The following is a 27,190-nucleotide window of genomic DNA, read 5'->3' as shown; positions in this document are numbered from 1 at the left end:
CTTAATCTCATTTATTTAAACGAGCCGGTCCTCAACATAAAAATAAAAATGAGCTAGATAAATAAAATGAGTCGAGCCGCGACTTTTGTGTGATCTGCTCGGACTTGACTCGTTTAATTCGGAATCGACTCGAATATCGGCTACCACTACTTAATTCAGATAAAGTTTTAAATATAAATTATTATTCATCACTTAATTAATTTTATTAGTACATTTTTTTCATCAGTTATTAATAATTTAATTATTTTAGAAATTTTGTTTATATTTTCAAATCAACAACTTAGTTTTTCCATAAGAAAACTATAAAATATTATTATCGCGATCTATTAGTTTCCGATTCTTTGCAGTCTTATAAACACCATTAAATAACTTGTATTTTACACAGTTATATTTAAGTAAAACATTAAAATATAATAATATTTTGACTTTGACAATTTAAAAGTTAAAATTTGAAATCTAAAGTAATTTAATTATATTTCACTTGGTTTGCAGGTTATTGCGTGAGCCCGTAGGGTTTACTCAGTGCGAATCCAAAGGGTAGCGGCTGGGGGTTACGTACGATAAAAAAAATATCTCAATAATTTAAAATAAAATTGGATATTTTTTTAAATTCGACTTGAAAAATTAAATGATATAGATCGAGAAAGAAGTGTAGAATGTTAGTGTGTATATCATTATAAGATAAAAACTAGTAAATTTAATTGTAACTTGTAAAATTATAAATTATACTTCAAGGTTTGTCAAGTAAAAAACATATGCGAATATTAGAGGACAACTCGACTGGGCTCAAGTTCCGCTCAACTCGATTGTTCACAAACGCGTGTTCGACTTATAATTAACTAGCCAATCTTAAACATCACTTTCTATTTGATTATTAAACTCGGTCCGATTCGGACAGAATTCGAGTAGATTATGTTCGTTTTGCATGGCACAAATATTTTATTTTATAGAAGTGCTCCCATAATTTTGGGGCCCAATGGACCCCTTGGAAGCTAGTCATCTCTTCGCGCAACCCGAATAGCCCTTTAAATACAAGGACACTTGTTGTGCATAATCATCTTGCATGCATTCATAACATTGCATATAAAAAGCATGGTTAAAGCACCGTGCTGCGACAAGGCAGGAGTGAAAAGAGGGCGATGGACAGCTGAAGAAGATGACATCTTGACCAAGTACATTCAATCCAAGGGCGAAGGTTCGTGGAGATCATTACCCAAGGATGCTGGTAAAATCAACTTACATTTACACGCAGTAATCAAGTACTACCTTTATATAGCAGTGTAATATACTATAGATTAGAGATACTTATACGAAGAGTCTACTAAGAATTAGTGTGTATACGTTTAGTTTAATTTTCTTTTTGACGTAGTAAATAATTTTTCACACAGGACTTAAAATCCTAAAGACAGGATTAATGAGTATTTAAGGTATTCCAAATATTTATATCAATTTTTCTCCAACTGATAATGATAAATGAAATTTTTAATTAGTGGGCGCATATGTATATAGTGTATCTCATATTACTAAGAACATTATTATAAATACTTACATAATATATCAGCATTTAAAAAAAATTGGGGGAATTTTTGGAATAACCAGTATTTTTCTTAGTTATATGTGAAATGATGGAGAAAAAACTGATTTTGAGGTTAAAATCATGAAAGCATTGCCCCTTAACACTACAATAAATATGATCATTTGGGATGAAATTTTAACACAAAAAAATTTAGTTATTTTTACTCGAATGTTAAATTCAAATTTTGGTATAAAAACAACTGTGAAAGTCATTCAGTCTGATTTTTAATAACTCTGATAATTTCTTGATTACAAATTATTTTCTATTAAAGAATTTAGAGTGGGTAAAACTGGTCTTGAAATTTGTTTTAATATTTAAGTGTCATGTCGAACTTTTTATCGATAGGATCCCTAAATATAAATTAGTGAACTGTGAACCCATAAAAATATGCCTAAATTAACACCTATCACTAACACATCTAATATCTTATTCTAAAATTAATCTAAGAAAACAATCAGTGGTGAATCAATTCCTAAGTTTGTAAAAAAAACTGTAGACTACTTTACCTACTTTAATATTATTTTATTATATAAAGTTTTGTAACCCGTACTTTTTAATCTCACAATCCAAGTTTGTGATGTGCTGAAGGATTACTGAGGTGCGGGAAGAGTTGCAGACTGAGATGGGTTAATTACTTGAAATCCGACTTGAAGAGAGGCAAATTCTCTACTCACGAAGATGAAACAATCATCAAGCTGCGTTCATCTTTGGGAAATAGGTCAGTTTAGCAAGCACTCAGATTAATAAGCACCTAAGAAGCGGGGACACTTGAGTCGCTGCCTAGTCCCCGTGTCGGATTCTCGGACACACGTATCTTCGTATTGGAAATACGGATTTTTTAATGATACTAATATGAAATTTTATCTTTAGAAATTGCAGTTCAAATCTATTTTTAGCAAACTACGTTTACAAAATTAAGTATTCATGTCTATTAGTTACTACATAAATATTGATTATCGTATTCATTTTTGCATAAACTACTCCCGTCTTCCATTTTATATGACCTATTGTCCTTTTTTCGGATGTCCTGAAAAAAATGAACCTTTTGCACCTTTAGTTGTAAAAGCCATGTGCAACATTCCTTTTAAGGTTTTACATACATATGACTGTCTGTGATGTTTCTCAGGTGGTGCTTAATTGCAAGTCACCTACCCGGTAGAACAGACAACGAGATCAAGAATTACTGGAATTCACATTTGAGCAGACAGATTTATAATTATCGAAAAATGATCCAACAATTAAACCAATCACCAATTGTTGTGAACCAACCACTCAAGTCCAGCACCACTTATATTCCTTCAAATCCACCAAAAGCTCGAACAAGTAAATCAATCATGAAGAAGAAAAACTCACATTCGCCCCCCAAAGATCATGATAATATACCTCCTGAAAAAATGGAATTTAAATCAATAGAATCAACTACTTGTAGTGGAGAAGTCCTTAATGGTGAAAGTACAGCAGTACTTATTCCCGCGAATCCAGTCGTGGAGGAAGAATCTGTGAGTAGCATGATTTTGGATATCCTTGAAGACAAGGAAACTCTGGATGATATTTTCTTAAACTCTTTTGCCAATGACATATTATCTGATCATATATTTGAGGCTGATCCCATTGGAGACCCTAATTTCCAGACAGTAAGCCAGCTGCATGCAGATCAGGATAAGGAACTCTTATTTAGTAATATTGACGAGATTGAAAATTGGCTCATGGATGCCAATATTGATCAGTCAAAAGCTAATCCGGGATTAATATCAGAATCTGTAAAGTGTGATCAAATCTACGATTGTCTTCTTACAGATTTATATCCAAATGATGAATTAGATTTTCTGGGATGGGACTGCGGTAATATGGAATTAGATGGTGGTGTTCAAGATTATCAGCCAAGAGTTAATCAAGATTTATTACCATCAGAAGCTGAAAAGTTCGATGAAATATACCATTTTTCTTCGACAAATTTATATCCAACTTATGATGAATTAGATGTTCCAGGATGGGCATACGGCAGCATGGAGTTGGATGGTAATGTTCAAGACGAGGAATTATGGGATAGTGAAGACGAGAAGTTGTTATCTCGACTGTGGGAGAGTAGAAAATGATAAAGGTGTTGAGGGTACGGGACAAACAAAATGCATTAGTTGAATTAATGTTTTCTTATTTAAGTCATCAATAATGTCATTAGATACAGGTACACGTGAGTGGGGAGCCAAGTGTCAAAATTTAATTGTAAGTGTCTTAATTTAATCGGCGAGTGCTGTGAAAAAATTAAATTTTATAACAATATTTAAAATTTCTAGTATATTCTTTCTTAATTACGCATGAACCAAAAGCTTTATGCATTTCTTAATTATGAACAAAAAGCTTTATGCATTTTTCTTATGAGCTCCTCTGGGTGTAGCCTGAGCGGAAGTCTAGTTAAATTTCTATTAGCTTTCTATCCATAAATAAATTTTTTTGATTAAAATAGTCAAACTAATTAAAACTAGAGTTAAAAAGATTTTTTTTAATAAATACATGCATTCTTTCTATTTATAAATAATTTTCCCGATTTACACGAGCCAAGCTAATGAAAGTTAGTATTTTAATTTTTTTTAATAAATATATGCATTCTTACCATTTGCTCTGGTTTTTTATTCAAAAGTAACGAGAGAAACTTTTTATAAAAAAATAGTTTTACTAAAATATAATTTTAAAAAATATATTTCCAAAATATTATTAAAAAAATATCTTTTACAACAAAAAATAATCACAAATACAATTTTAAAAAGAGAAATTACCAAAAATACAAACTTTTTAAATTTTGTTTGCGATTTTACTATTTTTTAAAAATATTTGCAAAAATAAGGTACAACCAAACCAACCAGATATGCAACTAGCTGCATCAATTATTTTTTGTTGCATTTTAGATTGAATAGAGCTGCGGAAACTCATCAAGGTTGCATCGAGTTGCGGGAAAATCATATTTTTATATAAAAAAATTGAAAGATAATGGGGTGAAAGCCCTAAATAACCATATTTAGTAACAATTGCCCAAAATACCGACCAGAATTTTAAACTGCCCAAAATACCCCCAAGATACTCCATTTTCAGTGAAGTAAAAATTTGATACTCCAGTAGAATAGGAGTATCAGGATAATACTTCTTTGTTAGTGAAGTATGAGGATGATACTTCTTTGTCTGTAAAGTATCATGCCCGATACTCGTTTGTCAGTGTAGTATCGGCTCTGATATTCCTTTGTCAGCGAAGAAACATGTGAGATACGCATTTGTCAATGGAGTATCATCTAAAATTTAAAAATTTAGCCTCACCCTAAATCGCTTTTATTTTTATTCAATTTTTAAATATTTTTAAATCCCAGATTGGGAATTGTTAAACCATAAAATATTGAAAATTAAAAAATATGGTACATGCTTAAATAATAAATTTTTCAAAAAAATATTTAATTTTGAAAAAATATATATATAATGCTCCAATAACTGTGGAGTATCAGGCCTGATATTCCACTGATAGAAGAGTTCTAACCATGATACTCCACTGACAAAGGAGTATCACTTTGATACTCCATTAGTGGCATATCATCTTGATATCCACTGATAGTGGAGTATCTGGTGGATATTTAGGGCACCTTAAATGTCTTAAATGTCTTTTTCAAGTGAGTAGAGTCATGACCTCGGACCTGCGAGCCATATGTCATGGTGTACACTCCTTGGAGTATCTATTTCTGCATTAAGAGGGGTGTCTTGACACCTGTTAATGGCTTAACACCTGTCACATGCCTATTCTTTCTTGTCACATGCCTATTCTTTCTTCGTTGAATTGCCTGTGCGGTTTGCTCTCATGCCTCTATAAGCAGCCCCGTTTTCCTAAATAGTCACGTCTACTTACACGGCCCTGTCCACCTAAGCACCACAAAATAATATTCTTCCCTCACAAATGCCTATTTAATATAAGTATACAATCTGGCACAATATGAATATGAAAGTGTCATAATATACGACGAATGCCAACTTTTATATATATTACTACAACATACAAAGGAGCCCCCGTTACACTTAAATTCACCCCACCCAAGTGTTTCCCTCACTATTGCCTATATTCTACTCATTAAAGGCAATATTATATCACCCACTATATGTTTACAACTGAATATCTAACATATATGTAGATCATCCTCGAATTTGAACTTCAAGGCAGTTTTATAACTGTCGGGCAGTTTATAAAACCGCACCACATGCCTTCCAACTGCCCCTTGAGTACCTTTCACTTGTGCCTCTCTTATTTTCCAGTTTTCCTTGTCACCCAACTGCTATGACTCATCAAAATCGTCAATAACCGTCACCAACTGTTTTGCTACTCAATACTCTTGTTGTTTCTAAGACTGTCGCAAGGAGCCCCAACAGACCCGGGCACCCGATCGTCCCAGCTAACCAGACTGTGGGCACAGTTATCGTCATGCCCAGTCACATTCGTTGTCGTAAATGTCTGAACGGCATCTCATCCAACTCAGGTTCCCCCGATTAATGTTCAGCCAATATGTCTTACAACACCCTTGATAACACTCTTCTTGGAGTTGTAGTTAGTCATTCGGGTGCCAAGTGCGTTGATATGGGGTGCCAACTTAGTGAATTAAAAGTTGGCATCTCATCATAAAATAGGATGTGAACTTCATTTATAATTCCAATATTACACAAAATATTATATATTTATTATACTTATATTTTTTATTTTTTATTTTAAATTATTGAAAATGGCATCTTGTGCTTCAACTATTGGTGTATTTTTTAAAAAAAGGTGCTAAAAATTATATTGAAAAAAATATTAAAAAATTAATTTTAATTAGATGGCGAAATAGGCATTATCAATGGGTGCCAACCATCGAAAATTCTCTTAATATGCCATACGCACTTTCGGGTTAGTATGGTCCTGAATTGGGCTACAGTTTCGGATTGAACAATCATTACTCATCTGATACAGTATTATGTAATTGTTGACGGAGGAATCTGGTAACAACAAAGTTTGAGGTTTCTCGCCGGAATCAAGATCTGTGACGATGGTTCTTTGCCAGAAAATCAAGCGGTGTGTGGTGGTTGTGTGTTAATTGGTGGCTGAGATTGATTAGGGCAAGTGGTGGCTCCTTTTTCAGCTCTCAACTTCTTACCCCTCTCAATGTGTCTATGTACCCTTTATATAGGGATCAAGCCTGACGTAGTTCTTGGGGAACAAGAAATCTAATGGGTTTAGACTTCTCATTCCTAGGCCCAGTAGAAATTCTCCCAGAATCCATCTTCCGCTAGCTTTAGGAATGTCCAACTATGAGGCCCAACCGCGAAGGCCAAAGGCTCATCCGTAATCGTAGGACTTCACGAATAGTGCATCTTCCTGCGCAAGGATAACACACTGCTACAACTATTTCTCTTGAGTTACGAACGAAGGTATAGCCACGGTTCACCCCAAATGCCGGACGCGTCCCTGTCCCCCGAATGAGGATAACCCACCAGATAACAGGACAGGTGATCCCAAGCTCTTGGGTGCAAAGTGCAGGATCACTCCAAAGTTCGACACCCGTTGAATACAAGAACAGAGCTCCCAAAGCACACACCAATATTAACGCCGCATCCCCAACGAGGATACCCGTTGAATTGTGGAGGAGACCTTCAATCATCAGGCATACCCATGGAGGCCTTTAAGCTTTTCACGGACATCCCCCTCCTTAAACGTCTCAAGGAGAGAATTCTTCAAAGAGTACCTGCAACAAATACATTAATGAAAACAATCCCCATTCTTCACCTATAAATACATTTCACCAGCCCACAATTCTCACTTTACTCTTTTTCTCTCTCTCGAACCGCCATATCCGCCGCTGCAAGAAGTTTTGCCCAAAAATCTAGCAATTCAACCGGCCATTCTCCGAGTTTTTACAGTCAATTAACCCCCCAAGTTCCAAGGTACACGAATCTTCTTTTATTTCTTCATTTCATCGAGTAAATCAATTGTAGCAAGCAAAAAACCGTTCGTGTTCTTCATTTTCACTTTACTATTCTTCATTTTTCTTTGTATGTATATATGTATATATATAATGAATCCCCATATTTTGCTCTTTTGATTCTGTAATCACATGTTTCTAGGTTTTACTTAAATTTCCCCCAAATTAACCAACAATCGATTAAAATTCTTCTGTATTTTAGTCCTTGTGGACGCATCTACCCTACAGAGCGCGTCTTACTGCTTGTTTATTGCATAGCTTAACTAATATAGGTTAATTTCTTCCAACGAAGATAAAATGGACGCGCTACCATACTAGGACGCGTCATACACTTTAGCTAACTTCCTGCGATAGACACCCACGACGCGTCTTCGCATAGAATCCCGTCACTCCGATTACTTTCTTCTTTTCCTTATGCTCATGCGTGTCTTTCTTTTGACGCGTCTATGCTATTTTCTTTTCTTTTCTTTAAGTCATGGACACACCCTAAGCTTTTCATTTTCTTGTTTCAACTGGAAGGCGAGGGCGCGTCTTCATCTTCTCCATTTCACCCATTCGAAGCTTTCAACAGACGATTGGGTTTTGATTCCCCTTTCACTTTCTCTTTTATCCCCAAATCGCCTGAATCGCACAGGACTAGCCCCTTCCTTGAAGCAGAAGCTCGTGTTTTTGAGGAAGCTAAATCAAAAAACTCGATCATGTCAAGTCCTAGCCACGAATCCATAAATGACATTCCTCTAAGCACAAGGATTGAAAAGAAGAAGTTAAAATACAAGAGAAGCCCCCCGGCTGCACGTGTCTCAGCAATTGTAGATTGGACTGATAATGAGAATATTCCATCTTCAAGTAAATCGCAATACCAGAGAGTTGTTTCTGATGAGGACGCGTCCCCTTTTGAAGACGCGTCTCCTGCTCAGGGCGCGCCCTCTCCTCACAGTGAAAGTGAGTTTGAGAGAAGAGCTCCTGAACCTGAAAAATACCCTATCTCTCCCCAAAAATCAAATTCTCTGCTTGAACATTTGGAGCCAGCTGATGTGGAGCTTGATTTTGATTGGAAAGAGCTTGAGGATCTCCCTGAGATAAAAAAGAATGTTTGGAGAAAAAAAGAGAACAAGTTAACTTATGTTGGCATGATTTCTACAGTAACAGACCTAGAGATCATATGGAATATGAAATATTATGACATGGAGGGCATCTAGGCGCGTCCTCTTCGAAAGATGAGGCCCCGCCTCTTCAACATGGAGAATCTGGGGATTCCTTGGATGGTTCTTACTCCAAAACTCATCTCTCTGGGTGTGGGCGCGCCCTTGCACCCATGCATCAAGAAAATTCTAAAATGGTATGATGTTACTCCAGTACAACTGTCCCCAAACTCATACAAATTAGCATGGGCCATGTACATCATGTACCACGACCTGGAGTTGGGCGCACCCTCCATGAAGGAGTTCAGCTATTTTTTCAGCATCAGGAAATCCATTCCAGGCTACCACTTCTTTGTTGTCAATAAATGATTGAACAATAAAGATTTTAATGAAGGAAAAATCAGCCATGAGCGAGACTGGAAGGAACCTTTCTTCTATGTTTATGATGTGAAGAGGGCTCGTGTGCGTTTCAACCTAGAGCCAAGTAAGTAATACTGGCAGGGCGCGTCCTCATTATAGGACACATCCTTCTTCCTAATTCCCTTTTCTTTTTCCTGATTCTGATATCCATGTTTCCTTTTAGACAAAAGGACTCAAAGAGAGTTAACTGGAAAGAGAAAGAAAAGGACAGAAAAGGTGTTGAGGTATGCTGAAAAGCATTTCAATCTTAAAGAGATGATCACAGAGTCCAACCTCAAAAGAGTTGGGGCTCTGTCTACAAGAGTAGGTTCCATTTGTAAATACCGTGATTTTTACAATGGAAAGTCAGTCCTTACAGCTTCTGAAAAGGCTAAGGGGCTTAATGCTACAGAGCTAGCTCAACTTGACATTAACAGACAAATGGACTTGGAACAGGGTAAGAATTATCATACTAGGACGCGTCATAGCACCATGGCGCGTCATATGTTTGTATGCGCGATCTTTATTCTTTATGACATCCATACATGCTTTCATAGTCCATATATTTTCCTGGGACGCGTCATTACATTAGGACGCGTCTTTTCAGATATGTGTAATTTTGGTGTTCACACAAAGCTGTTATATTAAGTCTTCATTTTCTGTAAAATTGCATAATGTTAATTGTTGCGAATTTGATCCCCATGTTTCCCTTCTAATCATATAGATAGGACACGTCATGATACCTATAGCATGTCATATCTATACATGTAGATCTTATTTTGTCTGATACATGTACCTGTTTTCATAGTTTATATAGGGCGCGTCATGACACCCAAGGCAACACGTCCAATATTCTATACTTACAATGTTTCCTGTTTACATAAAGTCATAATATGCATGTCTGTCACACTCTATATTGCTATAAGTTTGTTTACAAGAGGGCGCGTCCTCTTATCTAGGCGCGTCCAGGAGGACCAGGACTAATGTTTACCATGTTATTCTGCAGACATGACTTCTCTTCCTAAGGGATTTGCTATTGGTGCCTCCAGAAAGCTGAAAGCTGGGAGGAGCAAGCATGCCGCTGCAAAAACTGATCCAAAAGCCAATGACCCAACTATTATGGTCCCTTCTCTTCCGTCGAAAATCATTGATATAACTGTGGTGAACATCTCAGACAAGGAGGACGCGCCCTCTAAGCGCCAGAAGACTGTTCCGGATGATCAATCATTCGTTCTCAGATACCTGGGCGCGTCCTCTTCTGGAGCTTTTTCTGAAGATGAGGTGAAAAGTGGACCTTCAGGATTGAGGAGCAAACTGAACAGGCTATGGTAAGGGTTGCAGCTGAACTTCACTCGCACGCAAGGCAGAGTGCTAATATGGATGGCAGACTGAGGGCGCTTCTTGCTGCCACTGATATCGCCAAAATCAAGGCTGAAGACAAAATCAAATCTCTGGAGAAAAACATTACCCTCCTTACCAAGACAAAGGATGCAGAAATTCTTGAACTGCAACTGGAGAAGGCGCATCTTAACGGGCATGTCACTGCCATGGAGATGGCTATTGATGAGGTGGTTGCTGCAAACTCCAAAATGCAGCTGGACTTGGATCTTTTGAATGGTGACAGAGTTTATGGTTGGAAGGACGAGAAGAAGCTAGTGTACCAGAATGGGTTTGCAGACTGCTTTGAGGAATGGTGTTCTGGGTTCATCGCAAATGACACAGAATACACTTAATCCAAATTTGATGAAGATACCAAAAAATGGGTGAATGACTTCAAAGTCAGGGCTGCAGATTCCATCAAGAACAAAAGGATTATCCTAGGCCTGAAAGAGTTCGACGCGTCTCTTGTGTCTTCTCCACTCCAAGAACAACCTCCATCATCTCCAAAAGACAATCAACAGGATGCACCCCATCTTAAGACGCGTCTTTGTTTTTAATGACTTTATCTTAACCAACTCTCAAGGTGCAGGCCCCTTTAAGCCTTGCAACTTGTATTTCATATTCCTTAACTATTTTGAATTTGTTGGATGATAATTGCGTGTGCCTTGAATTATTCTTAGTATGATTGCTTGATTTCCCATATTTTCAATTACATCAATTTCATTCTTGCACAAATGTTTGTCACATACTATGGCACGTCTTCTTGTATGGACACATCCCTCTTTTAGTTTTAGAATTAGTTAATAACTCAGGCTTTTTTACAACATTAGCACACAATGAGGACGCGTCTTCTTTTCTTGGTGCGTCAATCTCATATTAATGCAGCAAGTTACATCATTCATGCCCATTATTTTATATTTATTGATCATTAGATACTAGACGTGTCCTTCCCTTTTGGACGCGTCTTATTTTCTGGATCTTTCTTCCAGGGATAGTTATTTTAACTTCATATTATCAATCCCATTTTATTTAAATGTCGGAAGTCGAACATTGTACTAGGAGGGCGCGTCCAATTAGAAGGAGCATCAACCTCATTCCCTTCTGCCGTAATGCTACAAGTATATGCATGGAAACCATATTACCGAGGGCGCGTCCCGAGACATATTTTAATTATTTCTTAAATTTTATAATATGAATCACACTGTCTCTTGGGATGCATTGTGCTTTATGGACGCGTCTTGACAAGAATTTTTATCCTCCCGGTACCTTTGTTAAGAAATGATAGAAAATTTTTAAATGTCAAAGTCTTTATTAAATAATGCGCTCCAGTGTCGAAAGTGCACTGGTCCCATGACTACTATGCTTTGTGGGGAATTTATTCGAAAATACGATCCTTGAACTAGTTCTAAGGTAGATAGTACATGCACTACCCCTAGGCTAAGATGAATTATATTGCTTCTAGTCTGTGATTCAGGCACAACCCTACTTATATCCACTGAAAATGTAAAACATAATATGTAAGGGGCCAAAGTCGCACCTTATTGATAATACTTTCGGAGATGCTCCGCATTCCACGCTCGCGGAACCAACTTCCCTTCCAAGTCTTCAAGGTGATAGGTCCCCTTTCACAAGATTGCTTTTATTTTGTATGGTCCTTCTCAATTAGCTCCAAACACTCCATGTTGGGGATTCTTTGTGTTTGGCATCACCTTCCTGAGCACCAGATCTCCTACCTTCAACAGCTGTCCCTTTACTTTCTTGTTGTAGTACCTTGCGACACGCTGTTGATATGACGCGAGCCTTAACTGGGAATTCTCCCTTGTTTCTTCCAAAATATCCAAGTGAAGTCTCTGGTTAATTTCTGCATCTTCCTCCGCGTAACGATCTTTACGAAGCAATCTTAAACCAACTTCCACGGGAACCATAGCCTCGTACCCGTAAGTGAGCATAAATGGAGATTCTCCCGTAGTAGATCTTGGAGTAGTGTTGTAAGACCACAACACTTTTGGGAGTTTTTCAGGCCAATTCCCTTTGCGTTCCTCCAGCTTGGTCTTGAGGGTATGCTTTATTACTTTGTTGACAACCTCTGTTTATCCATTGCTCTGAGGATGATAGACTGCTGCGAATTCTTTCTTAATCTTCAAATCCTCACATAGTTGTCGCCACTCCTTACTATCAAACTACTTTCCGTTGTCAGAGATAAATTTGTAAGAAATTCCAAATATGCATACAATGGAGTTGAACACAAAATCTTTTATTTTTTTCGCAGTGATAGTTGCCAATGGCATAGCCTCTGCCCACTTAGTAAAGTAATCAACTGCAACCACTGCATACTTGACATCTCCTTTAGCTTTCAATAATTTTCCAATAAGATCAATCCCCCACATGGAAAATGGCCATGGACTCATCATAGGTGTCAAAAGCGTCGCTAGCATAGATGAGTAATTTGCAAAACGTTGGCAGCGATCGCATGCTCTAACGAAATTCGTAGCATCCTCCTTCATCGCAGGCCAATAATAACCTTGGCGTAGAACCTTCATCGCCAACGAGTTACCCCCCGAATGATTACCATAAATTCTTTCATGTACTTCCCTCAAGATGTAATTTCCCTCTTCTTCATCGACACATCTGAGCAGCGGTTGATTAAAGCATCTCTTATATAAAACTTCATCATATACCACGTACCTCGCAGTCTGGTTTCATCACGATTGTAAGACCTCTTTTCCTCCTAAGATTATGATCTTGATCAACCCCCTCCTTCTAGTGCCAATTTGTTGACGGAGGAATCTGGTAACAACAAAGTTTGAGGTTTCTCGCTGGAATCAAGATCTGTGACGGTGGCTCTTTGCCGGAAAATCAAACGGTGTGCGGTGGTTGTATGTTAATTGGTGGCTGAGATTGATTAGGGTAAGTGGTGGCTCCTTTTTCAGCTCTCAACTTCTTACCCCTCTCAATGTGCCTACGTACCCTTTATATAGGGACCAAGCCTGACGTAGTTCTTGGGGAACAAGAAATCTAATGAGTTTAGACTTCTCATTCCTAGGCCCAGTAGAAGTCCTCTCAGAATCCATCTTCCTCTAGCTTTAGGAATGTCCAACTATGAGGCCAAACCGCGAAGGCCCAAGGCTCTTCCGTAATCGTGGGACTTCACGGATAGTGCATCTCCCTGCGTAAGGATAACACCCCGCTACAACTATTTCCCTTGAATTACGAACACAGGTATAACCACAATTCACCCCAAATGCCGGACGCGTACTTGTCCCCCGAATGAGGATAACCCACCAGATAACAGGATAGGTGATCCCAAGCTCTTGGGTGCAAAGTGCAGGATGACTCCAAAGTTCTCCAACGAGGATACCCGTTGAATACAAGAACAGAGCTCCCAAAACACACACCAATATTAACCCCGCATCCCCAACGAGGACACCCGTTGAATACAGGAGGAGGCCTTCAATCATCAGGCATGCCCCTGGAGGCCTTTAAGCTTTTCACGGACATCACCCTCCTTGACCGTCTCAGGGAGTGAATTTTTCAAAGAGTATCTACAACAAATACATTAATGAAAACATTCCCCATTCTTCTTTCCATGTTTGCGTTGTCCTCAAAATGTCCCTGTTTGCCTTGTCCTAGATAAAGACAATTCCAACTTATTCAAAAGTATGCATCTCCCAAGGACAGGACGCGTTCTCTTCTCGTGGAATGCACAAATTTCCCTTGTATTGCAGCCATAACATGTGGAAAATTTATCTTGTCAATTCTACCCCTGCAAGGCGCACCTTGAGCTCTGAACGCGTCCTAGATGCATTGAGATTTCCTCCACATCCGGCAACCTTGACTTCAAACGACCCAACTCACACAATCCACTACATGTTGGACGCGTCCTATATAGAGATGACACGTCCTCCCTTAGTATATTGCAACCTACAACTTAACCCTTCATCTCTTTACCCCAATTTTATTCCAATCAATCCATTTTTAACCCGATGCCAAATTTTGACTATAATAGTAATTATATAATTTTTTTACTAATTAATTACAAACAATACATTAAGCCGTTACGCGTCAAATTCTTAAACCAAGTAATATAAAAGCTCAACTATTTCACATATACGACAACCCTTTGTTGAAGCTACATAATATAAAGATTTTGCAAAAGAAATCTACATCAGAATGCAAATAGCTAACGTTTTGCGAGCATGGTGTTTTGATAATTATAATTTCTTGTTCTAATCTCCGAGACTATCCTCGCCAAGAAAAAGAAGTCCGAGACTATGATTTTGTTTTTCAATTTAAAATTACAAGTTTTTCAGTTTTGAAAAATTACTAGAAAATATTTAAATTAAAATAATAATATGTTGTTTATCTAATGGAAACAAAAATCTCTCAAAATATATATAGAGTAGATTACATATATGTGACCAAATTTTACATATATTTTCGAAAAATTGGTTGTAATTCCAAATTCATTTAGACTTTCTTATTCATTTAAGTTATACAATATTTTTAAATATATATAAATACATAAAAATAAATAATATTAAACGAATTCATTTTTATTATCTTATTAATTAGAGAAATTACATGTAACTTCTTTTACACTTTCTGAATGATAACTGATTTTTTTATTGCATTCTACACTACATTAGATTGCATCGAGTTACAAAATAATGTATTCCCAAAATGATGAAAAATCATATTTTTGCAATTTTAAAACCGTAAACAACATATTTTTTAAAAAAACTGGTATTCTTGGAAGGTATACATTTAAGTCCGATTTCCTGTGTTTTAATTGGAAAGTGCAAGTTTTGTACTCGTTGATCCTTTTGAGCTGTGTTTTAGCGCCTGATTATTATAAAGCCCTAATTTCAATACACATGGAACAACAGAATGGCGATTCTGTCAATGACGCTCACTCCCCCGACAAACAAGACATTGGAAAGATGGATTACGGGTACACGCACATTTATTTCTACAGATTTATACGTTTATATCATTATAATTTGTTTAATTTAGTACAATTGTATGTTTATATATATTGTTTATGTAGATGCGAGCATTATCGGCGACGGTGCAAGCTCCGAACTCCGTGCTGTGACCAGATATACACCTGCCGTCACTGCCATAATGAATTCACGGTCTCTCTCTCTCTCTCTCAATCTCTCTCTCTCTCTCTCTCTCTCTCTCTCTCGCTCTCTCCCTCCCTCTCTCGCTCTCTCCCCCTCCCTCCCTCCTGTCTCTCTCAATCTCTCTCGCTCCCTCTCTCTCCCCCCCCTCCTCCCTCTCTCTCTCTGTGATTCAATTTAATTTTGTGTTTTTATGGTATTTCTGATTCTATAATATTATTTATTTTTGGATTTAGACTGCATTGAGCAATCCTAAGGAACGTCACGAGCTTGTTCGTCACGAAATTAAGCAAGTAATTTGCTGCCTTCCTTTTTTTTTCTACTCGTTACTCTTTCCGGAACAATTAGTATTGTATTTTTGTTTATACTGGAATTTTTTAATTGCATTTGTTGTATATGATTATATTATACTGATGTTTTCTAAAGTTTAAGCTAGTTACTGTATTAAATTTTATGTAATATAAAATAAAGTCGCAACACCGAATTTGAACCTTAGGGTTTGCGGATGTAGTTCATTATAACAATTGGGATACGTTAATAGGAAAAAGAATTATTTAAATTTGAGTTCGTTTTATCAATGTTGTCTGAAAGCCACTTCCTTATTTCAATTTTTTGATTTTTTCCTTATTTCAATTTTTTCGCAATGATTACAGGTTGTTTGTGCAGTTTGCGAGACTGAGCAGCCGGTTAGAATTTAATTGAAACTACTCTAGTGTTGTATAACTTTGTGTATTTTTTAGTATTTTTTAGAACTCTGTTGATAATGTTGATTACTAGTATAGGTGGCTCATGTTTGTTCCAATTGCGGTGTGAAGATGGGGGAGTATTTCTGCAACATTTGCAAGTTTTTCGATGATGATGTAATTACTAATTTAGATTGTTTTATTGTTCGTTACTTCCTTTATTAATATCGTATTGAATAACTTTTTGGACGATGAATTATAAAAGTTGTTTGATTGCAGACTACAAAGCAACAGTTTCATTGCGATGAATGTGGAATCTGTAGGTTGGTGGGCCTTTAATATTTGACAACCATTTAATGTTGTGCTTTTGTTTCTTTTAATATTCAAAAGCAACTAATCTTTTTCTATGTGATTTGTAATTGGCAGAGTTGGCGGTCGTGATAACTTTTTTCACTGCAAGAAATGTGGTATGCTTCCACAGTCACATAAAGTACATGTGATCATCAAATTATATGTATAATGTTGAAGGATGTAATCAAAACGTTGAGTAGTTCCTTTCTCAGTGCAAGTCCTGTTATAAAATGAGATTATATTTTAATATCTCTACCCTTTTTAAATGGTATATATATTCCTTCTTTTGTTGCTTATTGTTGATGTATACTTTTTGCCCTTTTAATACTTTAATAATTTAGAATGATGTATTTAGAATTCCAATTATATATTTTTAATTTTTTTATCATTACTTATCTGAAATTATACTACCATATCTTCCCAGTACTGCGGACTGATATCATTTTGTTGCAATAGCACCTTATGAAGTAGCATTAATGCATAATTGACCCTAGATTCTGTCCTTGTAAAGTTACTATTAAAGTTAAAATCTTGTTATGAATCAGAATTAACTGTGTTGTATATACCGTCCAACCTAATGTCATACTAATAATGAAGAACTTGTTTGGTTGACTTAACATAGGTCAAGTAGATACGTGTAATAAAAGTTTCCATATATACATCAGAAGATAACCATTGTAGTATCCGTGGAGGTTTTTTATATTGAAAATTAGTGGGCATACTGCTTACCTGTATATTTATTGTTTTCATTTCGTTCTCCACTCTTATAACTTTGCTACAGAGAGTTACTATCTCACAATGGTTGTTCACGTGTGTTAAATTTACCGCTCAAATTAATTACAATGTTATTGGTTTTGGACAGCATCGTGCTATGGAGTTGCACTGCTTGATAATCACTCATGTGTAGAAAATTCAATGAAGAGCCATTGTCCCATCTGTTATGAAGTATGTGATAAAAGCATTGTGTTCTTTTTTTTATATTTAGCATTTATATGTTTTAACCATAATACATTTCTTTTGCTAAACATCCAGTTTCTTTTTGACTCGGTAAAAGGCACAATGATTATGAAATGTGGACACACAATCCATTACGATTGCTTCGAGGAAATGAGTAAGCAAAATCAGTAAGTGCTGGTTTATTTATGTCCTGTCTTATCAAACATATATGAAACCAGACATGTACTTGCTGAAAATAACATTACTTTTCGTCATTTAGGTACCGTTGTCCAATATGTTCCAAGTCAGTGCTTGACATGACTACTATTTGGCAAAGATTAGATATCGAGGTGCAAATTTTGTTCATTCAAACACCTATACCATGTCCTATTTACTCTTTAACTCTTCTCTTGTTTCTATTAGGCTTCAGCAGAGGTTGAACTTTCACCTAGGTTTTCTTTTTGATCAAACACATGGATACCATAATTCACTCTTGGAAGGCCTAAACGATTATTGCTGAGGGCTGGCTGATACCAGACTTTCATGTGTATCATGAACAAAACATGGCTCAGACGCTTTTAGAGCTCTAGATGTTGGCCGAGTCTTGTTGCATTCATCTTTTGTTGTGACTGGTATTCTATTGAGTGAGAAGGGGGAGGGGTCTACCTGTCAAATTATTCGACAGTTCTTATAACCTTAAGCATTATGAGCATTCGTACTTAATAGAATGGCTAGACAAAATACCTTAATATATTCGCATGCAAACATAGTAAACCTTAAAGATTCAGAGTAGTTACTAAAAGCCTTGAGCAAACAAAACCTCTCCAAGTTTCTAGTGCTGAAATGGTAAGGAATAATTTAGTTTATAGGGAAAAAGGGATTCTACCTTTTAAGGCCTAATAGTACCTCTCTGGTGACAACTGACAAGTGCTATGGTCATTATGTTTTTAACAGTTACTCTCCTTGCCTATTGGGGATGTATTGGATAGGAAAAACAACAATGCTCTTCAGTAGAGTGCCAGTCCATTTTGTGGTTATTCCTAGGTAGTACTTTTGTGTAAACAGGTTTCTGTTTGCATATTTGCACCAAATGCTTTTCAGCTGAAGTTCAACCCTATTTCACATACCCAGTACCAGCATTGCAGATGCTCTCATTAGAATTTGCTCCTATTAGTAAACCTTAACAGAGTTCCTGATGGTCACATTAGTTACTAAAGACTGGTGCAAGAAACATCTTCCTCAGATGCTTCTTATTTACTGTAACATCTGGACCCTAGATAACTGTAGAGGTAAAAATTTACTACCTTTGAGACCCTAGTTTTGGGGACCCTATAGATTTTTAATCATAGTTCTTTTAGATGAAAGATTGATTCTGTAACAGGATTAGGAGTGAGCATTTTCCGGTTCGGAACCGAGAAGCGAACCGAACCGATCAAAAATTGCGGTTCCGGTTCGGTTCTTAACTAATTCGGGTCCGGTTGGGTTCTTGTTTTTCTAGAAATTTCGGTTCTTGGTTTAGTTCAGTTCTTAACATACTAGAACCGTAAGAATCGAACCGAACCGAACCGTATATAAATGAAAAAATACAAATATATATATATATATAAATATATGTATATATATTACATATTATGTTTTCTTATTTATAATATTTTAATAAATTTTAAGAAAAATATTATTTTTATTGTATTAATCGTTTCTTTAAATATTTATGGAGTACTGAATATTTTTATAAATATTTTTCTTCTTAAATATTAGAAAGTAATCGAATTCAAAATGATCTACCACTAATAAAAATCTTCGTTTACTAAGTTACCGTTAATACATAATCAAAACTAGTCAAAATTTAAAAAGTTAGGATACAAAATAATATGCAAAATAAATAAATGTGAAATAAAAATATAAATTCGGTTCTTTCGGTTCAGAACCGAACCGAATTTTACGGTTCGGTTCCGGTGCGGTTCTTACATATAAACGGGTCCGGTTCGGTTCTTAAAATATTCGTATTTCGGTTCTCGGTTCTTTCGGTTCCGGTTCGGTTCTGACCCGTTGCTCACCCCTAACAGTGATGCATTTAAGTGAGACAATTCTACGAGTGATGCTGTTACATGAGAACAAACTTGCATGATTACAACTCCGAAAACAAAAAATGAGGGACAAAGATAGAATATTAGATACGTATTATCTCTGAGCTTAAGTTTTATTAACAAAAAACACCAAATTGACTGAGAATCAATATGACATGGTTTTCAATAGCTAATATTGATATTGCAGTATTTATTTTGCTTTGTTTATTGTGTCTCTGGTTCCCACCCTTTACATGTAAATTTGACCAAGATAAACTGCATTGGGCAGGTTCATGCTACTCCCATGCCCCGTGCATATCATTACAATGTAAGTTCTCGTCATAACTTCTGTCTGCTGGTCTGTTTAGTTTGATGCTGGTCTCATCTATCCGACTGAAAACCATGATGTTACATTGTTACTGGTGGTTGTAGCTTGTTATAATTGAAGAATGTCTTGCAAGTGATGACTGTGTGTGCCCTTACAGGTTCAGATCTTATGCAATGATTGCAATAGAACTAGCGAGGTACCATTTCACCTTGTGGGACACAAGTGCAATGACTGCAACTCATACAACACCCGGGTGATCACAAGAGTCAACAATCAACAACAGTAAGGTTGTGCTGTGGACGTGACCGGGAAAAACAATAGAAGGAACTTCTCAGCAGCTAGAATGGCTATAGCCCCTACATGCGGATACATTATGCTGCATCTCTAGTTCCCCAACATACAAAAGAATGAATTTTACTTCTCCATATCATATTGCATTTAAATTCGGCTTATAGTTTGCCTTACTTTTCCATGGGGATATAGTAGTATAATGAATGGTGGGACCATGTAATGAATGGTAGGACCTTTTATTAGTCTCTGAGAACGAAAGAAAAACTCGTGTCTAGTCCTTGTCCATTCATCTTACCGAATACCTAGTTGATAAAGTCATAAAACACACAATGTGAATTGGTTGCTTGTTTTTTTAAAAAGGTCGTGCTATATAAATCAAGTAATAGTAAATTAAATTGATATATAATAATAGCAATAAAATACACCTGTCAGATGGAAATAATAATATTTTTTTGCATACCCCTTAGAGCATATGCACCGGAAAGCTTCAAATTTTGATTTAGGAAATGTTCAAATTTTGATTCAGGAAATGAATCAATGAAGTTTAACATTATCTTTATATATAGGGAATAAAAACTCTACTTTGATTTTTGATGGTGTCATCAACGGACTTCAATTATTATTCACATCAAAACTAACCTACTCAGTCTATTTAAGGTTTTGTCCATCTCTTTCTTCCATTCTCTCTCCTATAAATCATTTAGGTCGATCAAATAGTAATTCATGAATTGATTGAGTTATATTGGTGCATAACAGTCGAGTAAAATAGTCGATTCATTTGATGAATCAAAGTCATTAATGGGTGCATATTAATGGGTGCATATGCTCTTAGCTTTTGCTTTCCCTGGTTAATTATTATTACTATAGAATTTACTTGTAGCGTAATAATTTTTTATTGTAAAGATTTGATATTAGACATGGGTTATGTAGGTTTATGGATTAGGGAAAGAAGAATTTGATTTCAATGTAGCGTACGGCAAATGTCTCATTATACAATTATTTTTTTAATTGCTATCTATTCTGTTTCTCCGACTCCTGTCAAATGCCGATAATGAATTTTGTAAAAACATACTATATATTCATATATATTGCTAAATTCTGAAATGACTTGTTAAAACCACCGGCAACAGCTTAACTGCCAATTTGTAATTGTTGTTTGGAGTAACGATAGGGTTAATGTATAGGGTCGGGCTGCTCGCGAACTGGCCCGGCTCAAATTCGTTTAACTGGGTTTGAATCGTTTAATTAAATCAGCTGGTTTGACTCGATTCGCATCGACTCGTAAAATTAAACGATCCGAGTTCGGATAGAGGTACCATTTCACTTCATTGGAACTAATTTAAGTTAATATAAATGGGTATAAGTCCGTGTTTAGCCAGATATAGTTAAATCTCTTTAAAGTAATATGGTTGGTAAAAAAAATATTACTTTATCGAGAGTAAATATACATTATTTTCATTATGTTGAGACCGAAGAAAAATATTATTTTAGCGAGATTATTTCTTATTTTTATTTCATTGAGTTTCAACTGTTCCATTTCACTTCATTGAACATAAGTGCGGTCATTTCAACTCGCACAACAACCGTGCGATCACAACAGCCAACAATCAACAGCAGATAGATTGGTCGGGGAAGTGATTGGGAAAGCAATGGCAAAAGGAACTTCTCAGCAGCTATAATCGCAGTATCCCCTGCATATCAATACATTATCTTTAATTTGGAAGCATCTCTACCTCTTCAACATACAAAAGCACGAATTTTACTTCTGGTTAATATCATATTACATTTATTTATGTTGGAAGACGGCGATTATGCAATGAAAATAAATAATACAGTTAGGAATGAAACGTGAAATATTGCGCCAAAACGAGAAGCCAGACATACGAGGGCAAAGAATGAATTATGAAATGAATTAAGGGGGCATTTGGTTCATGTCGGGGAAACAAAATGGAATTGAGAAAGGGAAAGGATGACAAAAGAAAAAAATGACCCAGAATTATTTTACGTGTTTGGTTCAGATTCGGAAACGGAATGAAAATTTACATGATTAAATTTATTTTTGAATTTTTAATATTAAGCAATCTCAATATAGTCAAATATATTTATATTATAACAGTATAATATATTAGCATTATAATAAACAAACATATTTAATTATTTAATAACACCATTAATTTTTTTAATAAATTAACTTATAAATTTATATCAAAATTATTTTTAATTTATAAAAACTAAATTATAAATCATTTTTAATTTTTCAAATTAATTTTGCATATTGATTTATTTTTTGGGTCCAATATTTAAATTATAATTGAAATAAGAAAATAAAAGTTGGAAAGGGAGTTCAAATACCCGGGGGTGGAAAATGGAGTCCAAGAAATTTGGGGTAAACCTAAAACTAAAAAAGGGGAAAGAGAATGATTGTTTTTACTAAACAAATATCAACAAAGGAAATGAGCCCAATTCTTTCCATTTTCATTTGTTGAATACCACATACCAAACACCCCCTAAAATATGGATTATATTGTGTAACTGAATAATGAAAGTGACGTAGGGCCAGTTTGGCCAACATCGAAAAAGTCAATTAGTCAATTATAAATCCGTAAGTACTTATCGACGAGTATTTGTCAATTCAAGTTATAAGTCGAATTTACAATTTATAAATTGATAAGTTGAATACCAACAAAGACTTTTTCTTAACTTATTTTAATTTTTGGTTTTTTTATTAACTTTAGTTTTAAAATTTATATTTTTAAATATTTTTCATTTAAAATTTATTTATTTTAGTCAATTTAACTTAAAAAAAATTCTAATTTATAACTAAAAATTATCCAAATACTTATTTATCTTATAATTATTCATTTATTTATAATTTACAAATTTTTATTAATTTCAAGTTATAAGTTACATATTAAATGTAAAGCGTGAAGTACATAGTATAATTTACTATGCTGATCTACCACAACCATTGTTTTTGACCAAATTGGAGGTGTTGGCTGCGCATTCTAAGCTCAAATACGGGGTTTTAAAGTTGTCGCTTACGTTTTCATATGCGCATGATGATATGAATGGTAGGCTCATTCCCATTTATCTGTCAAGACAAGATCTCCGATCCTTCTCCATTAATCAACTACACATTCATTAATAAAAACTCATATCTCTAATCTAATGATTGTTTAAAAGAGTGAGAAAATTATAATCGACAGAGCAAGAAAAATGGACATAAAAATAAAAGAAAAAGTTGATATCTTGTCATCTTTTAAGTCGATACTAGTTGTTACTCCCTCCGTCCCTCCCAATTGTTATCATTTTTGGTTGAGTGTCCGGCACGTATTTTAAGATATTTTAAGATGAATAGAAAATATAGTTCTATAACCTTTTTAAAAAAAAAAAATTTCTGAATAAAAATAGAATGTTTAAACTTTTATTCAGAAAAATAAATTTTTTAAAAAAGAGTTAAAGAACTATACTTTCTCTACATCTTAAAATATACGTGTCGGACACTCTCCCAGAAATGATAACAATTGGGAGGGACGGAGGAGTACATTCTATTTTTATACTAATGTGAGATTAGCTTTGTTGTCATAATCAGCTTGTATGAATTTTTTTTTTATTAATTATGAGTTGTGCTTCTCTGCATGACACATCATTTCATTTAGTAGTCTTATCATTAACAAAATTTAAATAAATCACGAATATGTAAAAGAAAGTTAAGAAATTAAAGTTCTGAGACCAAATCTAAGTTTAGTTGGTATAGTGGTTGAAATCTTATAACCCTAAGGAGTTCAGGAATTGGCCCCCATTAATTAGCAAATATATATTTGTTAATTTTACTATATCAACTAATGACTGGTGTTGAAATTGATGTGATGATTTGGATAAGCATGCTATTCGTATTGGTTTGGTTTGCCTTTCGGACTTCCGGACACTTTTAGGAGATTTTATGTACTAATTATAGAGGTACACACGGTAATAGTACTATTTTCTCGTAGCCTAAGCGTGTGTTATTATTATATTTCTAGCCGATGGAATTGTTATATTTTGTATTTAGATTCAAGCTTTTTGATAGATCCGTATAAGGATTTAAAAAGCTAAAAGGGGAATTGAATAACTTAGACCTTTTTAACTTTAGAGCTTGGCCTTTTCAAATTTATTTTCTCCTCTTTAGGTTTAACTTCTTGTATTTAAGTAAGTTAAATGCGAAAAGTAAAGATATGTAAAGAAGAAAGTAGACACAATCGATTTTATCCTGGTTCGTGGTGGCTAATTCAGCAATCGGAGTCCACTCACCCGTAGTCCAGTCTCCGAACTCCTCCCCGAACTTGATATTTTATCTACTATAAAGATACTCTTTTATAGCAGGTGTTAGAGTAAGTCTAATGTAATATGCACAATAGCTATAATTATTGTTATAATTTGGCACCAAAAAGTATTTTTTGATGCTAAAATAAAACTTCAACTCCAATGTTATATGCATTTTGAAACCAAATATTTCATAATTTACCTAAATTTTGTCACTTTCCCCTAAGTTTCATTTAAAACACAACAACATTCATCTCATTTGTAGTAGTTTGATGATGTGGCTAGATGCATAAATGCATCATTGGTTTCAAATTTAGAACCGAGGATGCATATATGCATATTTGAATCCAAGTATAGAACTCATTTGGAGTTGAAATTTTTGACATTTTATTTCAAATTATAGAAATGGCACCACTTATAGCATTGCATTGGACTTGCTCTTACGCCCAGATCTTCTTCAGATTGCAAGGACGGCCTTCGGCCTATTCAGAATTATCTTCGGCTTTTACCTGAAAAACATGAGGATGCGAGAGATTGTCCTCCCGATTCACCTCCAGTGTGAGAATAAGAATCTGGATGTAGAGTGAGTTTTGTTAATACAAGAAAGCAAATAGTATTTGAGAGAATGAATGTATAAAACTTGTCTTTATCTTAATTCCCAGGGGTTTTTATATCAAAACTTTCCATGAATGCTTGTCCGTTACATCTGAGTAATGAAGAGGAGTGAAAATGGGCATTATGATTGTATAATCCCAACGGTTGGAGGAGAACTGGGTCTCGGCCTGTGGAGCTCTTTGGGCCTTCGGTTCGTGGTTACGTTGGGCCCCAATAGTGTGGTCATCTAATGGGCTTTCGTTCGGTGGGCTTTATTGGGCCCATAGCTAACATGTCCCTGTCCTTCGGCTGGGCCTTCGGTCGGGCCGATGGACATCAGTCTCGGCCCAACTTGGGGTGAAGAATCCCTAGGACGATCACTTCGGTCTCGCCTCGATCTCGTTCGTACACGTGGCAACGTCGTAGGTGTATTAACGGGACAACTGTCTATCACGCTGTCTATCACGTCGTTCCATAACTCCATCCCAGCCGCTGAGTTCCAACCGTTTTCATCAGGGTCGTCCATTTCAAAAGAGCCCATAAGTCGTCTTTTTGGCACCCTAACATTTTTAGGCACCTACATAAGTAGCTACAGTGTGTCATTTTATTTTCTTTATCTTGCTTTTGCAACCAAACACAAACAATAACAAACTCTCAAAGTCTTTCAAAATGGGCAGTAACAACTCAACCTTTCCCAACCATCCCATTTCGGTTAAGCAACATCTGCAAATTAGTAAGTGTTTCTTATACTTCTTTTTATTTTTCATGCAAGTTTCTCTGTGATGTTTTTGTATGCAAGTTTATCTACTCTGAAATGTTTTCTAGGTTTCTCCTTTTGAGGTTTCTGTTGTTTTTGTATGGGGTGCTTTTCTGGGTATGTAGTAGACTTTTTTTTGGATTGTTCCCTTTTTTAGGGGCACCCACCGGGTTTAAAGAAGGCATGCGATGTGTTCTCAGTCAAGAAATCTCTTTAGGGGGTTTTTGGTTTAGAACAATCTTGGGGAGCCGACCCAGGGTGCTTGATTCTTCATTCTTCCTTGCCTTTTGAGTTTAAAGATGGCATGCGAAGGGTTTTGTGGGCAAGAACTTCCTTTGGGAAGACTTGTCTGTTAAACATCCTTCGGGAGCCGACTCTAGGTGTTTTCCTGTTCACTTGGTCTCTGAACATGTACTCGGTCCCTGGTTCTTTTAATTTTTTCTTTTTCATTTATCCAAGTACATGGACTAATTGTCTCCTTATTTTCGAATACAGGGACATGGACCGAGCGAACACTCTTGCCAGGACTTCTACTTCCCAACCCGAGCGAACGGGAAGGGCCCTGTTCAACTTGCTGATGATGTACCCTGCGGCTAACAACCATTCGGAGCTGTCGAAAGAGCGAGTAGGGCAGATGTATTTCGATTACTCTGTCCCACGAGGCTACTTCTAGCTGTACGCCGCCAAGGGAGGCGAACGGATTTATGACACTCTAGGTGTGCCGAAGGGCTATGGAGACTGTGTCATCAGTATCTCCGAAGCAGCGTTTAAATGCAGTTTCAAGGTACCACTACTGAAGATTCTCAGGAGGCTTTTCAGCCAAATGGGAATTTCTTTGGGGAAGATGCATCCGAACGGATTCATCCACATCAATTGCTTCCACAACCGGTGCCTTCAAGCCGGGATTCAGCCGCTCACCCGTCTCTTCTGGTATCACTACAACTTCCGGAGGAATCCAAAGAGCCCGGGCTTCTACAAAATTGCTCGACGGGCTGGCCGAGCATACTGGACGATCACGAATTCCAGTAATAAGTCCACCCACATACACTGGTGCTTCATCAGCGGGCCGAAGCTGGCCGAGCATTTTGTGTGGCGTGAGGTCAATGCTTCGGTTCTTTTGATGCCTGAATTGAGTGAGGAGGAGAAGGACCTGTATGCGGCGTTGGTGGACGCGAAGGTAGACAAGCTAGGTCCCGAGGAGTTCCGGGGCAAGGATTGGATTCTTAGTTTGTGGGGTGGGGTAACAGCCTCTTCCTTCGTCTTTATTTTATTTATAGTTTG

General features: G+C 36.2%; 2 protein-coding genes across 3 annotated transcripts; both read left to right on the top strand.

The window, feature by feature from the left end:
- Window positions 1-1,092: 1,092 nt before the first annotated feature.
- Window positions 1,093-3,672, top strand: LOC141686236 (uncharacterized). Its single transcript, XM_074491282.1, has 3 exons — window positions 1,093-1,225; window positions 2,165-2,294; window positions 2,703-3,672. Exons 1-3 carry the CDS (start codon window positions 1,093-1,095, stop codon window positions 3,670-3,672), a joined length of 1,233 nt encoding a protein of 410 aa, XP_074347383.1.
- Window positions 3,673-15,241: 11,569 nt separating this feature from the next.
- LOC141687255 (E3 ubiquitin-protein ligase MIEL1-like) lies at window positions 15,242-20,617 on the top strand. Of its 2 annotated transcripts, XM_074492462.1 has the most exons (13): window positions 15,242-15,429; window positions 15,526-15,613; window positions 15,838-15,894; window positions 16,255-16,287; window positions 16,384-16,461; window positions 16,564-16,607; window positions 16,711-16,751; window positions 17,498-17,580; window positions 17,668-17,759; window positions 17,852-17,921; window positions 17,995-18,006; window positions 19,927-19,965; window positions 20,123-20,617. In XM_074492462.1, exons 1-13 carry the CDS (start codon window positions 15,353-15,355, stop codon window positions 20,249-20,251), a joined length of 843 nt encoding a protein of 280 aa, XP_074348563.1. In that variant the 5' UTR covers window positions 15,242-15,352; the 3' UTR covers window positions 20,252-20,617. The 2 variants fall into 2 exon arrangements, with proteins under 2 accessions (XP_074348563.1, XP_074348564.1); XM_074492463.1 differs by lacking the exon at window positions 17,995-18,006 and having other exon boundaries at window positions 15,244-15,429.
- Window positions 20,618-27,190: the final 6,573 nt, after the last annotated feature.

Source organism: Apium graveolens, chromosome 9 (genome assembly GCF_009905375.1).
Source record: "Apium graveolens cultivar Ventura chromosome 9, ASM990537v1, whole genome shotgun sequence".
Classification (NCBI taxonomy): Eukaryota; Viridiplantae; Streptophyta; class Magnoliopsida; order Apiales; family Apiaceae; genus Apium; species Apium graveolens.
This window is presented reverse-complemented; position numbering and strand designations above follow the sequence as displayed.

Excerpts from the sequence above, each read along its gene's own strand:
- LOC141687255 (XM_074492462.1), top strand. The coding sequence starts at position 15,353 with ATGGAACAACAGAATGGCGATTCTGTCAATGACGCTCACTCCCCCGAC. Across the intron at positions 16,288-16,383 it reads TTTGCGAGACTGAGCAGCCG|GTGGCTCATGTTTGTTCCAA; the intron begins GTTAGAATTTAA and ends TTACTAGTATAG. Across the intron at positions 16,462-16,563 it reads GCAAGTTTTTCGATGATGAT|ACTACAAAGCAACAGTTTCA; the intron begins GTAATTACTAAT and ends GTTTGATTGCAG.
- LOC141686236 (XM_074491282.1), top strand. The coding sequence starts at position 1,093 with ATGGTTAAAGCACCGTGCTGCGACAAGGCAGGAGTGAAAAGAGGGCGA. Across the intron at positions 1,226-2,164 it reads ATCATTACCCAAGGATGCTG|GATTACTGAGGTGCGGGAAG; the intron begins GTAAAATCAACT and ends GATGTGCTGAAG. Across the intron at positions 2,295-2,702 it reads CGTTCATCTTTGGGAAATAG|GTGGTGCTTAATTGCAAGTC; the intron begins GTCAGTTTAGCA and ends GATGTTTCTCAG.